Raw genomic sequence first — 17,552 nt, forward strand, 5'->3', positions numbered from 1 at the left:
AGGGGGGGCTGCAGCCAAGTGATTTTGCGGAATGGGACACATGAACCATCGCCCAGACTGGGCAGCACCGTCCCTCTCACAAGAGGCAGCAACTGTGAATATGTACGTGCCTTTGGCCGGCAGAGGTGCATCCCTCAGATCAAGTATAGGCACACAGAGGCGTTCTGGGCCCGGTGGGATGTGGCACTGCGCTTCCTTCCCAAGGAGACTCCTTTTCCTTGGCCAGTTCTGCCTGGCTGTCCTATAAGAGGTTTTATTCTTGGCTGCTGTCTCTCCTGTGTGTGGAGATGTCTGCTCTTGCTGCTTGAGAATGGACTTTAAAGGCAGAAATACTTTTGAGTGGCAGCTTATAGCCACAGCGGATCAAACTCCCCTTTTTGTTCACAGTTTGATGTTAAGTATTTATCTTGGAAGCTCTGACCTACCCCAGCTCTGTCAGTAGGTGACTGGCCAGCTGGGCAGTGTTCAGGACAGAATTGCCATCTCTGCACAGATATCTTTCTTGCTCTTGTCTGCTCTTTCAATGGGATGCCACCAAACAGCAAAATTAATCCCTGGCAAGGAAGAAATTCATGTGTGAGCTTGCGAGCCATAGCAGTGAGACAGCGATTAAAGTTTTTGTCTAATTCTAGTAGATGAAGCTTGTAATAGCTAGAGAATGAGACTTAAGCTGCTTTACATATTCGTTGGTATGTAAGATCATTAAAGCATCTGTGGATACTGTACCTCACAGGAGAGGGAGCCTTGTTGGAGGTGTTAATCGTTGCTGAATTCGGTGGCTACCGACGTGTGACAGGGTGTTAACCTTTAGTCAGTGTGACCCGACACATTTGACTAAACCATTTTTCCTGGCCCCAATCTCTTACCAGCTCTCCCATGTCGCATATTTATTACACCAGTAATAGTTCTTCCTGCTTAATAGGCTTCTTTGATGCAAACCTTGGGCCATTTGACAATGGCTGCCTCAGACATTCTGTTATCCTTAACTCGAGGGTGATAAAAGATGAATAAAGCTGTCAAATATCCTATTGATTATGTGATTGAGATGTACCCTGATCGCCCTCCTTACGTTAAGTTTCTTCCACTCTGTTCTTTTCTGGGGTTTGGGTGTGGGTGGGAAGAGGTGCCTACAAAACAGCACTAAACTTGCAGTCTGTCTACCCAATGTTCTCCAGTTCCACCGTGTCTATGTCAGGAATTCAATTACTAGCAAAAATCTTCGTTAAATCTCAAGCCCTGCATCCTTTCAGTGTTAAATTATGGTGTCTCTGACTTTGAGGCCCCAACAGTTTCCTCACTTTTGTCTTCTTGTCTGGTTTTGGAAGGAGAAGTTTGGTAGGAAATTCATCAGGTTCCCACAGTGACTGGATTAAGCCATGGCTGTGGGTTTGTGATTTACGTACTAATAAAGAATTAAATATATCATGGTATTTGAGAGATTGGGCTTTATCTTCTAACTCCACTACAGATTCCTCTCTGCTGTTAGCAAAAAATACTTGCTAAAGACAGAATGATGAGTTGGGTTCAAAAGCTTGCTGTTGGTATGATTAACCCCCTGAGCTTTGGGAAAGCTCTCAACTTGCATAATAAGAGCATAACGATGCATATCTGTACCAAGAATATCGAACGTACGAATGCTTATCTGCAATTCCATCCAAACAGAGAGATACAGAATCAGGAAATGCTTGCAAAAGATCCCTGAAAGAGATCTGCGTGCAAGTGACATTAACTTCCATTCCTTAAAGGCAGATGTCCGAGCACGAAAAAAAAGCCACATAAGTGTCTCTGAAGAAGAGAGCACAGGAGTGCTCAGGCAGAGCTGAGCTCCAGCGCCTCGGAGTCAGCTGGGAAGCCGAGTGCCACGACCAGCTGGGCAAGCAAAGGAGCAAGCCCCGGGAGAGGGAGCGGGAGCAGGGATGCTGCAGTGCACAACCGCAGCCAGGGACTGATTATACTCATCTCCGAGCAGGCAGAGTTTGAAATGGAAATGAGATTTCCCTGCCACACTACCCGGCAGCTACAACAAACGTTGCTCTAAGACAAGAGGGAAGCAGGCAGCGTGCAGCGCGGACTTGGGTTTGTTTCACCGTTATCCAGCTCATCTCAGAGGTTCATTTAATTGTTACCCAAAAAGTCCCATTCAGTAATGAAACATTAAGAAAAAACTATTTCTACCTTCACATCTTGACGTTGATATTGAGGTCTCCCTCCATGTGGAGACTTCAGCTTTTGTACTCAAAGCAGAGAAAATATCAGGTTTTTTATACAAATCCCATCTTTATGGGCTTGGAAACAAAATATCACCTGCGATGTAATGCAAAGGCCTCTGGAGTCAGGAATTCAAAAGGCCTCAGGTGTGAGCTGCAGAATAAGCACACTGGTTCCTTCTGCAGCCAGGCATGTCTGAGGTTATAGTGCCAACTGAACCCAAGATTCCTATGAGGAAACCAAACCCACCTTGGCTGATGTACTTCAGTTCTCCCTGAACCTTCAAAACTTGCAGACACATAATTTACAGACAAGGATCAATGCAAACATCTAGCAAACTTTTGCCTCTGCCCAAAAGAGAAATTTGACTTGCCTTGTCATCATCCTTCATCACAGCTTGGGGTTTTTTTTTCCTTCTTTTTTACGACTTTCGGAAACTCCTGGCTTTCTCAGGCAGGACATGCATTTCCTGCCAGCACCTAAAAAACCAAACAAATAAAACCCCCTCTTGATCTCTGAATTGAGATAGAGCTACTGAATCGAATACATGCCCAGGAACACCACAAGTCTCATATGCATAGAAAAATGTTCTGACTTTCCACGTTGCACTGCTTTTACTTTACACTTCTTGCCCATGGCTGGAGCTTGATACAGGTGTCACTACCCCAATTTTACCAAAAAAACAACTGACGTGAGGTAGTTGGTGTTTGACTAGTAGCACTATCTAGAAGTAGATCACGTGGATTACCAAAAAAACAACTGACATGAGGTAGCTGGTGTTTGACTAGCGGCACCATCTAGAAGTAGATCACGTGGAATGACTTGACTTTACATCTTTCAAACACACAGAGAATGATTTGGATCCTTAGCTGGACCACAAAGAAGATCTGTCTTTCTAGAGGTTTCCTTTTGACCTATGTTATAAAAAATATCCTATATTCAACAATCAAAACCAGGAGACTTTTTCATTGGGCATCTTTGCTGGGGTGACACTAAGTAGATTTTAGTGTCTTACCCCCAGTTCTTCCCAGTGCTCCAAGTTCCCTCCGCCCCGAGCTGCTCCTTTCCACGTGTTTCTGTTTTACTCCCCAGGCTGGAAGAAGGGGGCGAGGAGGCACATTCTGGGATTATTGGTACAACAGAGCTACCACTTCTGTCAGAGACGAATGATCGTTTTCTTTATGATTTCCAGACCAACACAGTAAGTTAAAAGGGATTTCTGAGATCCTTCCCCATAAAACGTATCACATCACTGTAACATCCACTACATACTCCTACACTAAACTCCAATCTTCAGACTAATATTCAGGTGTAAGCATTAGTCTGGATTTACAACCACAATATACACACCCACCCCCTTCATCCACTGAGAGAATAATTTACTATTTTTATGTAGTTGTCACCTCCAAAAAATACTACTTCCCAAAGTAAAAGTCAAGTAAAAGCGATTAATAATAATTGCACTATTTCTTCCTTAAGATATATTCTTCTACATGATTTCTCTAGAGGAAAACAGAAAATCTGTCTTGACTGCCTCATGTTCCCTGTCTAAAACATTTAAGAGATCAAACTTTAATAGCTTAAATATGAATAAAGAAAAATAAACTTAAAAATTGAGATTCACATTGCCTAATATCATGTTCGGACATATTTATACCAGTAGCAATACTGTAGTCAGCCAAGCAGGAAACAAAGCCAATACATACTTCTCGAGTCACAAATAAACTAATTTTAAAAATCAACTATTTTCAGACTACACTATATATTCCATTCATAAAAATAGAAGGATGGTGGCTTACAGGGAATTCACACTTAAAACTAATTTAATAATAAATTAGTGCAAAACATACAGAACATGTATGGCTGTTTTACAGAAATAAAGATGCTAAATTCTGCCAAGAAGTTATTTGCTGTGAATTATTCACTTAGTTCTGTCGGTTCCTGAACCTTTATGAAGGATCTGTGGAAAGCACGAAAAAAAAAGAAAATCAAGCATATGCAAAGCAAAACTGCATCAAAAGTCAAAGAAGTCTCCGAGGGAGATGAACTTCAATGCCAGAGTAGGGTAAACAAATGGAATTATTTACAATATAACATTACCATTCGTGATGCTATTTTATTCATTATTTAATCGCACACTGAGTCTGCCTTGTAGGCTGTGGTAGACGATTTAGCCATTTTGTTCTGTCTTGCACCTGCCAAGTGTGTATGTAAAGGATATAGTTTATTTAACATTTATATATATCACACAAGCTACTGCCTCCTGCCGGTGCGTAAAACACGGGGCACGCAGATCTCCAGGCTGCAAGAAATGGGTAGATGAAACAATCGAGTACAGATGACTCCACGTGTCTTTGATCCGCGATGGCAGGCGGGCACGGCTGCCCCAGAGCTCTTCCTCTTGCCCAGCAGGAAAAAACCCTCAAAAGAAATTCAAATCAAGAGCCAGTGCACTCGGTGGCACGTTGGACCAAGATTCTGTTCATTGTCACCTGTCGCCTTCCCTGGCAAACTGAACCATCCACAGCAACACAGCGAGTACAGGAAAAGAGACAGATGTTTTTATTGAAAGAGATATTAGCGCGAACAGCAGCAGCAGAAGTAGAAAATCCAGTACAAGAAAAAAAATCATCCTGCTTATCAACACTTGCCATTCATTTTGGTTGGTGCAGAATTTTCTTATTGGCAAGCTGAGAAGGAAAGGGAGGGTTTGCTCTTCAAGAGTGGCCTTGCACAAGAGCCTAGAAAGGATGAGGGGTTTGCCCCAGCACAGAGTTAAGCCAAATGGGCTCGAGATCATGATTTTTTTGCTATACCTGGGCCTTAGTTTCACTGTCTATTGCTATTTTCTATATGCTCTCACGTTGAAGGTGTCCAATATTCAAGCTAAATTTCAAGAATCTCATAATTTCCTTCCCAATTTGCATAACCATGTGTATCAGTTGAGTGCTAAGCTTAAGCACCTCTTCGCTTAATCCCCTAATTTGCAGAGACGGCGGAGGGGGGACAAGATGGGGTGGTTCTGTTCAGCAATGCAAATCAGCCAAAGGAGGATCCCGCAGGATTAGCATAATCCAACAGCTACAACTATTCAATTTGGAGAATAAGAGTGATAAAACCTATTTCCCTAGTCAATCAATCATTGTGATCGACTTCCAAAAAAAATGGGGTACAAATCAGTGTAAGTTAATGAAATCAGCAGAATTATGTCAAATGACACTGCTGAGAATAAGGCCTTGTGTTAGAAGCATCCCATTATTGCTGTGAAGGGAAGTCAACAAATTATAGGAAACCACATAATTAAGAGGTTATCAAAGCACTTTATCCCATCAAGCACTATCTTACAGATACCAGGTATTGCTTTTATTAACACTTAAGGAAATGAAGAGCAATGAGGATGCTTGAAACATCACAAGGCACTCGGAGCGAGCCAGGAACGGAAGGTGACATGGGACTGCACATCCTCGCTGATGAAGGAGGTTACCCAGGGAAACAGGAGAAAGAGTCATTGCTGGCTGAAGCTGATCCAGAGGCTGCTGCTGCTGCCAGTTCCATCTGTGAGCAAATCCCAACTGCAAGACTTTCAAGGTTCCTTCCTAACGACTTCTGCTGGTAGCATCATCTCATGACCCGTCCTGATGTGAACAATTACACGCTCTGTCTCCTTTCCTTCCTATTGGATTGTCTCCAATAATAAAGGTGTTTGCAAATATTAATTATCTCACAACAAGCTATGCCCTTCAGATGGCGATTGCTGAAAACATGGGCTTTGCACTGGAAGAATGATCAAACCTCACCAACAAATGCAAACTTACGGGCTGTGAACAACCCTCTGTGTGTTACAGGGGATGTCACACTCAGGGTGACTTGACTTTCCAAACTCATTTCATCCTGGTACCGCACGCAGCCTAATGAAAACAGTATTAGCTTCATTTACTGTAGGTGATTTCTTAATAGCTGATTCACATTCCTCTAATAACCCATCCCCACCTTCCTCATCCAGGGTGTACACGCAGCCAGGCAAGACCTTAACAGAGACTCTGACACTGACAAATGCCTCTTTTTGATCACTTGGGCTTGTGTGTATCTGTCACATACATATCAAAATCCAACACAAAGAGAAGCATTAATTAAATGATATCAAACACAGACCTGACAAGACTATGTTACAAGTATAAAACTGCCTGAAGAATTGTGACTCAATATTTTAGTTTGTAACCCACTTTTTATATCATTGTATAGAACTGAAAAAAGGGAACGCTTTCCTCCCCACTCCCTTCATCTGTTTTATTTTATCTTTCAGCTCGAGCTGGCAAGTCTGTCTCAGCATTGCCTATGAAAAAAGGTGACATAAATTGCTCGGAGAGTTGGAAGAGAAGAAAAACTTGTAAACAAGTTACTTATTCTCATACCCTGTCCCCTAAATCCAAAGACAGAAACAGCAGCACATCTTTCAGAGAATGCAGTTTCTTCTCCTCCAGCTCCCAAGTTTGAGAAATGCTCCATGAAGCTTATGCAGGTTCCCCTGTGATTCTTTATCTCTATAAAGATCATCCCAGATCACAGAAATGTTAAAGAAGAGCACAGCCATTCTCAAAAAGCTGGCAGGCATAGGCGGTTTGATCATTAGGGAACAGTGAGGGCTGACTTACCAAAGGTTTCCTTTGGATGTTAAGCTGGTGCACGTACAAATGCTTTAGGATAGAAGTCTTGAGACTAAAATCTCTTGTGAGATTTCTAATACTCCCTGCTCAAAGTTCAGCTAGAACCTGAAAGTCTAGGGGGTCATGAAATTTAAGAAGAATAAAAATTAAACAAACCTTTAAATCTAAATATATATATATATATATATCCACCTAACAGAAATCACATAACCGGTCATACTGAACATCATGGAGGAGTCAGCTGTGGGCAGAAGAAAGATGTGGTACGACATAGGTAACTGCTGCAGTAGTGACTCACAAGTGATGCAAAGGGCTCGCACTGGATGTGGGCACACGCCACCTCCTGTATTCATTTGTTAAGTGCTTTCCAGCCTATCTCCCGTACTTTAATGGCATATTAGAATATTAAAAATGTCAGTCAGGCCAGACATTTGATATGGGGGGTCAGAGACACGACCTCCAAGCCAGAGCCTGGGAGGGTAACGCTAACTTTCCTCACATACCTTGCCATTGCCTTTTCTTTTTGACTCTAGAAATATCCTCATTCTTCCTCTTGATTTCACACCAGGCTTTTTCGTTTTACACTTCTCTCTACACAACCCTCTTTTGTTTGCTTCTCTGGCTTCATATGTAATAAAGAGAAATAATGCCTTTTTTTCAACAGGAATTCATCACTTGTGCTTTTTGATAAAAATAGCTACTCTGACTATCTTATATTTCCACTCATGTATCACTGAAATCCAAAAACCACCAATCATCTGAGCCTTGGCACTGTGAAAAGATGATCTTACACAGGAATAAGATGCAAAGTTTTCTCCTAGAGTGATAAGAACCTTCCCTGGAAACCTCCTCGTTGTTTGCTGCTCACTTTGTAACCTTCTGTGGTAGCCACAGGCTGAGGCCTTTGCATTTCTTCAGTTTTACGATGAGTTTACTACCAAGCTATCTTCAGTGGGCTGCTCCTCACTTGGATGTCGCAGGGAATTACATTTCATTCACAGCAGGATAATGATGATGATGATGATTATTATTATTATTAAGCTGGATAGATCTGAAGGAGCGCAAACGTCGTACCATTGCTCCCATGCATCACTTCCCTATCTTTGCCAGTTTAATTTCATATTTGCATCCTCACGTTACCCAGCATGCGAGTTAGTGAAGTTTGTGCATGTCATTTATCTTACTCTTCCCCCCCCAAAAATGTGTACATTTGGAAATTTGATACTCATTACTCTTTTGGACAGATCCTGGTACAGCTTGAAAATGCTCCACAAGACTTATCTGCATTGGCCGCATTGATTTATCAGATAAATTTAACTTCTTTGAAGAGGATTTCAGTAATAATCAGCTCTATCATGTTCACAAAAGTAATTCTAAATGCAGAAATGTTAATTAAGATCCAGGGTTCTGATTTGGCTTATTGTTAGATAAGGACAGCTCTGAAATTCAGTTCTGCTTGGCTTCCAAAACCTCAAAGAAGCTCAGGGGTCCCAGAAGCAGAAGATCATTTCAACCTTTCCTCTTTCCAAAATACACACAGCTTGTTCAGATCTCTGCCCTCGGCCTTCCCCCACTTTATCATAAGGACAAAACAACAGGCAGTGACAACATTAAGAAGATCCCCAATTTCTTGGCACAGGTAATATAATAAAGACGAAGGCTTCCAAACAACAGGAAAATGCCCAGGTAGAAGAGACTAAAGCATACAGATAGAAGAGACTAAAACTAAACAAGAAGATACTAGAACATATGCGGGTCATCTAATGAACTACACTAATTGTATTACAATATGTATAATCGACTGCTTTTTCAAAGTTTCCCCCCTATTCTCAGTTAGTACTGACTTATAGTTAGACTTCTCCTAGTGCAAGTGGGTTTAGCAAAACTGCACCGAAATGTCTACAGACAATGTCCTTGCAGCGGTTTTCCAGCCCTCACTGGGGAGAAAGGGCTCGGATATTATACTTGTTGCTATGGTAGCTACTAAAACTGCTGCTCGCAAGATTTTTTGAATTGCTCTCTGTATTCAAACATGCTTTGAAATAAGGTTAAAAATCAACAGTTACAGCACTATTAAAAAGCCAATTACTGACTTCTTTATGTTTTCCGAAATAAAAAAAAAATAATAATGAAAAAAAAGAACGTAATGTCCCCTCTGCATCTCAGTTGTGTTAATACTCAATCACATGCAGTCTGTAAAGATTTTTCAGAACAGAGATTTGAAGGAGCCCTTTCAAATACTTTAAATTATTTATATAATTAAATTAGAATGCACTATACCTCTTTTTCTTCATAACTTCAGACACTGAGTGCCTGCTGTAAATGTGATCCCTAGTTGGAGACAAGCTGGATATTGAACAATACTCGCCAAAAAAAAAGTATGAAACCAGATTTCTGGGCACAGTGTGTATTTCTGGGTGTGAAGAGGTGCTTTTCCCAGTGTCTCACTGCGTACCGGCTGCCGGAGCAGAACGTTGCACTGAGGCTCCACGTCTGCCATGTGCTCGTCCTCATCTTGCCATCCAACGCAAGCAGAGACCTTCCCAGGCCATCGTTGCTCATTATTTTGGACTCATCTAATTGCATTTGCAGAGACACCCTCCATAGTCATGCTACTCACACAAGTCAGTATGTCAGACCACACAAGTACAGTTGTCACAGCCAAGGGTGACTATGGATCCGAATGAGTCTCTGGATAGGCAGCCACATCTCTCTGAAGCATTTTTGTGTCCACATTTTGGTATTCATTTCATTATTACAACCGATAATTTAAAAAGAAACACTAAAATTGGTAGACAGCCTCCCTAGGCTAGTACATCCAAGATCCTGCCCACTTTAGCCAAGACCAACACACACAGTTTTGAGATCCAGCTGAAAAGGGAATGGTTGATGCTCAGAGAAGAGATAAGGAGATTGAGAAGAACACGCATTAAGGAGTTTTCCTCTAAAACCAGCCCTGCAGAAGAGAGATAAAGAAGAGGGCACGGAACAAAGGCTGTGGTGTTCAAGGGACAGCTTTGTTTTGCATTACTCTCAGAGGTTTTTGTCTGAATTAATAAATAAGGCCCTGAGGGAAGAGGTTGGAAGAGACTGGCAAGATGTTGGCCCTTCCTTAGCTGGCGAGACAAGCCAGCAGCCACACAGCACTTCTGGAATAATCTGCCCATAGGGAATCTTCTTCTTAGCTGTCGTTACTTAGAGGTGGGGTTATACCCTCAAGCATGACGCACAGATCTAGGAATTTTAAAAGCATTAGTAATAAGAAATCCACTATTAGCATTGTTTCAGCTCGTTTTAACTGACCACAATGCAAATATATTTAAGATGTTTAAAAGATACTCTACAGGAATTCCAGAAAACAGTCTTCCCTGCTGGTATCATGCTTAAATCTGTTACAATGCCCAAAGAAAATTAGCTCATGTCTTCAATAATTCACGCATTTATTGGGTCAGAGGCTCTTTCAGATCTGATGCTTTGCCAATAGAAACAGCAGAGATACAAATGAGAAATCAGACAGGAGCATTAGCTGTAAACCTTGAAACTGGATCTAATCCCAGCCTTCTTGAAATAAGATGTATCCTGATGAAAAGCTGGTTTCAGGCTCGCTCCTTCTGAAAGCAATGAAGGTTTTCCCAACAGGTGCTCTGCTTTCAGGTCGTATTAGTTATAACCGGAGCCACGGAGTTGATAATAGTAATAACAAGGAGATTGTATAAGTTACCTGAATGCAGACAAGAGTTTGACCAGCCACAGCCACGCTAAATCTTTCTGCAACATCAGTAAAGAGCCAGCACTGACTTCTAGAGCTACAGAGAGGATCATATGAACAGACTGAGGGTGCAAGTACTGCTGTACCTTTATAAAAATCAGCACAGAAACTTGTGTGCCCAGTACTATAGGTGCATTAAACCCCCAAAACTTCAGCACCACACACCAATGGCATTTCTCTTGTTTCAGCTCCCTTTAATAGGCTGGTAACTGTTTAACATTCATAACCATGTATGAATGGAACCTGTCTGTTCCGTTCTGAAAAATGTCTGAGTGGAACCAAATGAGATGTGCACAGGAATCAAGCTTGTGACATAACCCTGCTAATTCCCCTTGGCCGTGGCCTTTAGCATCCCCAGGCTGGTTTATATCCCGGCCAAACATCCACTAGAGATGAGGTCAGGGCCACCAAACCCACTTTACTCACGACTGTAAGTCTGTTAAACCTTTGTTTTTAGAGATGAAAAATGACTGTGCTAACCCACATACTGCAAAGTGAGATACAGCTGTCATCCCGCACCTGTAAATCAGCACGACGTACCCCAGGATGAGCAAAACATGCAAAGACTGAATTAAAATCTTAGAAGGGAAACTTTCATATCAGTCGTTACCCATGAATTGTCTCTGTTGGAAGCAGTCCAGGGAATAGTTGAATTAATTCGGCCACGATGTTGCGAAAGATGTGGATAAGCAATCCAACATCCATTTGGGAGAGGTGGTAATGCGGCACGGCGCTGTTCGGAGATAATCAAATGTCAGCCTGGCAACTCTGCTGATACGGTCATTAAACGATGGGCTCAATTCCATGAACACTCCCAGGTTTTTCATCCCTTGAGATGGAAACAGCTTTACCCCACTTAGAAGAAAAATGATTATTTTGCATATATAAAGCTCTTTTATCCCCACAGACTTCACTCAATATGAACTAGATTTATAAATAGACTCCCAGCAGGTGCCTTTGGAGTTGTGATCAATTACTGATAGTCTGGCCCTACATGTTCAGTGGAACCTGCTTGTATACGACCTCAGTATAATCGGGAATACACACAGGGCAAAGGGTTAAGGTCCTCTTGCTTGATATGTGCAAGTGTTAGGCAGGCAAGAGGAAATGTTACTTAAAAAGTTGAACAGACTAATGTAAAGCAAATTTTCACTCAGGGCTCAATTCTGCACATTCTTTACTTCCCTGTAACCAAGCAAAAGAAGACACGTTCAAGTCAAATTGGAGGTCCAAATATAAGGTCACACACTTCTGATGCTCCTAATAAGATTTCTGACAGTATCTTAGATAGAGTTATTGTGTAATATGTAGCTTTTTCCAAATAAAAACCAAGAGTTCAATTAGATGACTAATTGCTCCAAAGAGAAGCAGGAAGCCTCCCCGGAAACTTTCCACATCTGGGATCTGCCCCTGTTCTCATCTGTAAAACACTTGCTGCCATCCAGTTCTATTTCCCATTAGGAATAAATACACCTGAGGTGACCTGATTCGAGCAGCTATCATTCCTGTGGACCTACAGAAGCCGAAGCAGCGTTCATTCTAGCTCTCTAAGAAGGCATCAGCACCAAGGCAGGAGGTTATAAGAGCACTAAGAGAATGCCTGGAATACATAAGTTTCCAAAAAAAAAAGGTCCAAAAGACTAAACTAATTAAAAACAAAAGCAAAAGCTAATTATAATATGTACCTAGCATGGTCATTTCTTACAAAAAGTTTTCTTTAACCCAACCACTTGAACTAATCCACCTGCATATTAAAGGTTTATTACTTTAAAGGGCAACAGGACAGCTTGTTTCTCACTCTTGAGTTAGGAGATAGCAAATGGTGAGTTATTTTGCAGCGAAGCAAGCAAGGCACATCTACTTTGCATGCATGACATATGCTCAGTGAGAGCACTGGACAGCAGCTACATTACCATTAACCAGCATTTACAAATGAAGGTTCATAGGAAGAGTAATGAATGCCACAGCATTTCTTTTAACATATTCTCCCATTATGCAGCTACCCCAATAACCTCCCAGGAAAATGAGGAGGTCAAGGGAACAGTCAAAGTTGACAATGCTGAATCTCAAAACTACTATTATTAAACACAGCAATTCAGAAACTGAGAATTGCTGAGAGAACGATGATGTGCCAGTTAGACCAAAGGTGACCGTAAGGCCAACAAAGTACTTGAGTAGCACCATCAGCTGGGGCAAAAGAGCAAAGAAAGTCAAAATTGCTCTGAGGCAATCTACACCAATGGTATATTTACAGAAAGGGAGGAATGAGTAATATGCCAAGTGAAAAGAAGTATATAAAACAAAAAGCAAAGTAAAATGAAATGTTGCATCACACACATCCTCTAGCTCATAAATACAGATGCTGGAATCACAGAAGGCTGCTGGTCTGAGTCATCTCCCAGTCTCTTGGGAAAGAAAATTGATGTACAAAACATCGAGGCTTCACAGGGAAACTTATAAATAAGGACTACTAAGAAAAGTGTAAACAAAATTTACAAAAACCGCAGATGCAATGTGTGAGTGGAAAGAGTCGATTTTTAAGAGAGAGAACTCTGCTGCAAGAATTTCCAGAAGCAGACGGCTGTGGTGTACCAGGGGGTCTCCTGGGACCTTCTCTCCAAGGCAGGTTCTGATGATTGCACCTCCAGAAGGTGCCATTTGTGGTAGACTGCTTAGTCCTTTCAGGGCTGGTTCCCGACAATGTCTTGACCAACCAAGAGCACACACACATCCATAAACAGCAGCAATAACGCTCTACTATAGGCAAAGCAGAAATGGGGTTAAAAGCGCCCTATTCACATCGTATCAACATGTCAAATAAAAGTTCCTTAGCCACCAATTTTTTCCATTTGTGGTGACTTACCACGACAATTTTACGTAAGCACAAACAAGTAAAATATGTCTAATGCTCCTTCCACAGCTTGCAGCCCACTACATAACCCATCCAGTTTCCTTTCCTTTTGCAGATCCTCAGAGCAACAGGAAAAGAGAATACAATTTATTGAAGCAGGTCCAGAAGCCCCCAGATGGCAGGCGATTGCAACTGTCATAAGAAAGAAATAACAGAGCTAAGTAAAAATAAAGCTTACACAGCTATTGCTAAACTTACCAAATAACCCTCCCTCTCAGGCTTGAGCCAAAAAAAGGAAGAACTGTTCAGCAGCAATTGAAATGAAAACCCTAAAGACAAACTCGGAGCAAGGTCGTTGTTCACATAAAATACAGTCTTAATGCATATTCACAGGGGGAGCAGGGCAACATGAATTCAGCATATTCTGAATTTCAGGGTCTTTCCAGAATGCAAGTGATCTGTTAAGGCTGAGTAGAGGTTCAGTTGTGCTCTACAGCCCATCTAGAATAACGATAAAGAAAGAAATGCTGAATAACTCAAGTAGGGCCGTATCTTCAGGTTAGCATAGAAACTTTGCTCCTACAGAGCCAGAAGCTTCTAATGTCCACACCTGCAGAAGGAGGAATGTCAGCGGGAGGGAAGAGGCTCCAGACAAGGTCACCAAGTGATTTTTTTTTTTTTAGGATGTAGGATAGTTCACGTTCGAAAGAACCTTAGAAGGTCATGTAGTCCAGCATCCCGCCCAAAGCGGGGTCAGTTATGACTGTTATGTATAATATACTGCTCTCCCACCTCCTACTCCTTCTAGACAGAAAAAAAAAATAAAATCCATGAGCCAGCCCCCAGCAGGGAGAGAAACTGCTGGGGTCCCTTCAAAGCAGGCTCTTTGCTGGCAGCCGGGGAGCGTCTCCTTCCTGTCTGGCACCTCAGGAAAATCCTTTTTCCCAGCTGAGACAGATCTGGTCAAGCTTCCAGCCACTGGGACCTCTGAGCAGCGATGAAGCAGCTACGCGGCTTCAGGATCTCCATGCACACCCCTGTTTTGGAGTCATTCACCTGCTCCTACAAGGTAGCATCTGGCTCAAGGACCAAGCACTAACCACAAGCATTTGATGTTTTAGAGGGCAGCATGGTAACAGTTTCAATATTTTAGGTTTTCCAGAAATGCCCCAGAAAATTCACTCCTTAATTGTCTTTAAAAAGAAGGGCAGGATTCACCACTGGAGATGGAGTCTTGTCTGTACTGCTGTAACAGCAGGTAGACGTTGGAATAGTACATCCTAAAACACAAACCTTTCATTTCCCGTTCCTTTTGATTGAAAGGCACAGGGGTCTTACAGCATGGCACGATGGATTGCTTAAACAAATGCTGACTTCTCTTGTCTTCAGAGGAATGGCAATTTCACTTTCTCAGTGTTTGCTAAACCCCTTTGTTCAAGCAAACATAAAAAAAGACTCCTCAAAGAAAATTTCACTCTGTTCTCCCGCAACCTCTATCTTCCAGCCTGTATCTACAGCACAGAAACATATCATGCAAGATATATGAAAGTAGTTACTGTTATTAGGTATGGATCTGTATTTTGAGTTGTGGTTGTGGCAGCATAATACGTGATTGCCGAGACAGTTCAAAGCATTAGCCACGCTGCACACAGTGACTCATGATAAGGACACACTGAAGAAGACGTGAGATTAACGTTACACATCCCTGCTACTAGATTCCCAGATCAGTGCTCTTACCCTTTGCAAATCAACCACCAGAGTGGTTGTTCATACAATAGAAAACGCTTGTGAAGCTTTATAATATTTTCAAATTAGTAGTTGTGTCCCACCGTGCCCCCACCCCGCCACCAGCAAAAAATTAAATCTAAATAAATGTTGTTATCCCAACAGTCAGTCAGGATATTACCTCTTCTGGGACAGGAATGGGAGGAGGTTCTAAGTCTCTGGGAATTTGGTTGAGCTTTTTCTATTTCTCCTACACACCAAAGACATTCTAAACACTTCAGTGCCAATGCTGCACCAGCACTGAAGTCTGAAATTTGGACGTCTTCGAGGATAGAAAAGCTGCTCTGCTCCCAGGCCTGGTCTGAAGATAAGTTGTCAGGATCCGATAGCAGCTAACCTGCATATTCAGAAGTTCTCTCAGAGCTTTCACATTTTCATGCAACTGGCACCACTGAACAAGCACTGTAAGAACTAACACAGCATATCTGAGCTTACATCTGCTCCTTATTCAGCCCATTATTGGCTTTAACTAAGAGAAAGGCAGAAATGAGATGTCACTTAAGATGGATTCTCCTACATTTATTCACTTGTAGCATTATCTAGGACTCACACATATTCAAATCCAGAAGATATGTGCTTGTTTTAGTAGGTCTGACATCCTGATAAGAGATGTAACACTTAATACATTAGCCAGAATGTTACACTGCCCTGAGTTTAAGACGACATCCAGGAGAAAACTCCTTCTGCAGATTTTGAAATCTCAGTTCCAGACAACACATCCTAATACCTCCCATCATTATCATTTGAGAATGGTTAAAAAAAAAAACGACCCACAGCCAAATCTCAGGTGCTGGATACAAACCCAACCCATATAGGGCTTCTTTCCCTTGAACGCTTCCTTATCTCCAAATGCAAACAGCTTTGTTTAACCATCACATACATTTCCACCCTTCTCCCATGTAGTATCTTGGTTTATACCATTTGTTCTGTTGATAATGATTTAACTATTTTCAAATATTCATTTCCTCATTCTAACATACTATCAAGAGCCAAACAATATTCAAAATATGGGTGAATCCAACATTAATAAATGCAAGTGATTCTCTGTTTTGTCTCAGGTATTTCTAGCTCAGTTAACAAACACGGTCAGCTCTTCCTCAGTCTGATGCTCACCTGCAAGTCAACAGCGATAAGCGAAGTATCAAAATAAACCAAATCTTGAAGGAGGCAATTTCTCTCATCCAGTAGCAAATTGTTACCAAAGATAAGACATAGCAATTTGTTCACACTTCCTGCATTTACATGGAGTAGCTGAAATCTCTGAATGACCAGAGCAGGGAATTATTTTTTCAGAAAATTTGAATCTGACATCCTGACACGAAGGCTCAAAAAATCATGTTTCTTTCAGAGATAAGGAGAAACATAGTATCAGTTTGTTTGGGTTTAATCTAAATTCATGGCCCTTCCCCTTCTATTTACCTCCCATTATAAAACTCAGCTCCCTCCCAACCACCCCAGATTTAATGGGAGGCCAGCTGTTTCAAGACTAAGGTACTTTTGCTAAACCACAGAACCAAATACAAGAAGACCATGAATGAGGAATATGTCGGTCTCACATTTTTGCACGTTAATATATCAAGCGAAGGCAGGATCAGATAAGGCTCTATCTGAAGTTTGGGTCCCAGTTCAGCTCCTACAGGCCCGCGCTCTCAGGTGCGGACAGTGTTTCCTGCACTCCAAGCCCGGAGGGGCAGAGCAGCCCCAAAGACGCCTGTCGGTGCTGGGATGAGCCAGCAGAGGAGAGACAGGACTTAGCGGGGTCATTTGTGTCCTCTTGTGCCTGAACAAGCAGCACCGGTGCATGGCCACCTCGCTCAGGGAATCAGCAGAGAGAGCAGACACCTGACCCTACAGACAGAACTGCTGCAGCTTCACAAGAGGTGAGGTTGTGTAGTTGTATCAAGTCAGATCAGAAGTCAGTCCAATTTCTGTGTGCTTCTAACCAAGATCTTTCCTATAGCTGAATTATCCCTTTCTCTCAAGATGCTTTAGTGGAGTAACATGAGCTAACAGATGCAGCAAGGGTAACCCTCATCTTCTAGGTTATCACTGCTACCGCACAAACTTCGCACAAACAATGGGTACGATGCCTTGCACAGCTGTAGGTGGTTTGTGTCTAGAAGAAGCAGTTAAAACCAAACCTGATCACTTGATTTGCTAACATTCCACCAAGGTTTCATTTATTATGGATGCACGGTTTATTATGCAGAGCCTTGGAAAAACGCAGAAGAGTTTGAAGAACAGCTTCAAAAACAAATGTGACTTTATAGGATCC

At 42.0% G+C, this 17,552-nt stretch overlaps 1 protein-coding gene across 1 annotated transcript in view; it reads right to left on the minus strand.

The window, feature by feature from the left end:
- Positions 1-2,642: 2,642 nt before the first annotated feature.
- OMA1 (OMA1 zinc metallopeptidase) overlaps positions 2,643-17,552 on the minus strand; it is a 108,317-nt gene continuing 93,407 nt past the window's right edge. The window contains exon 9 of the mRNA XM_065657886.1: positions 2,643-2,687. Within this exon, the coding sequence (XP_065513958.1) occupies positions 2,658-2,687 (30 nt within the window). The 3' untranslated portion in view covers positions 2,643-2,657. The remainder of the gene's footprint in view (positions 2,688-17,552) is intronic.

Source organism: Caloenas nicobarica, chromosome Z (genome assembly GCF_036013445.1).
Source record: "Caloenas nicobarica isolate bCalNic1 chromosome Z, bCalNic1.hap1, whole genome shotgun sequence".
Taxonomy (NCBI): domain Eukaryota; kingdom Metazoa; phylum Chordata; class Aves; order Columbiformes; family Columbidae; genus Caloenas; species Caloenas nicobarica.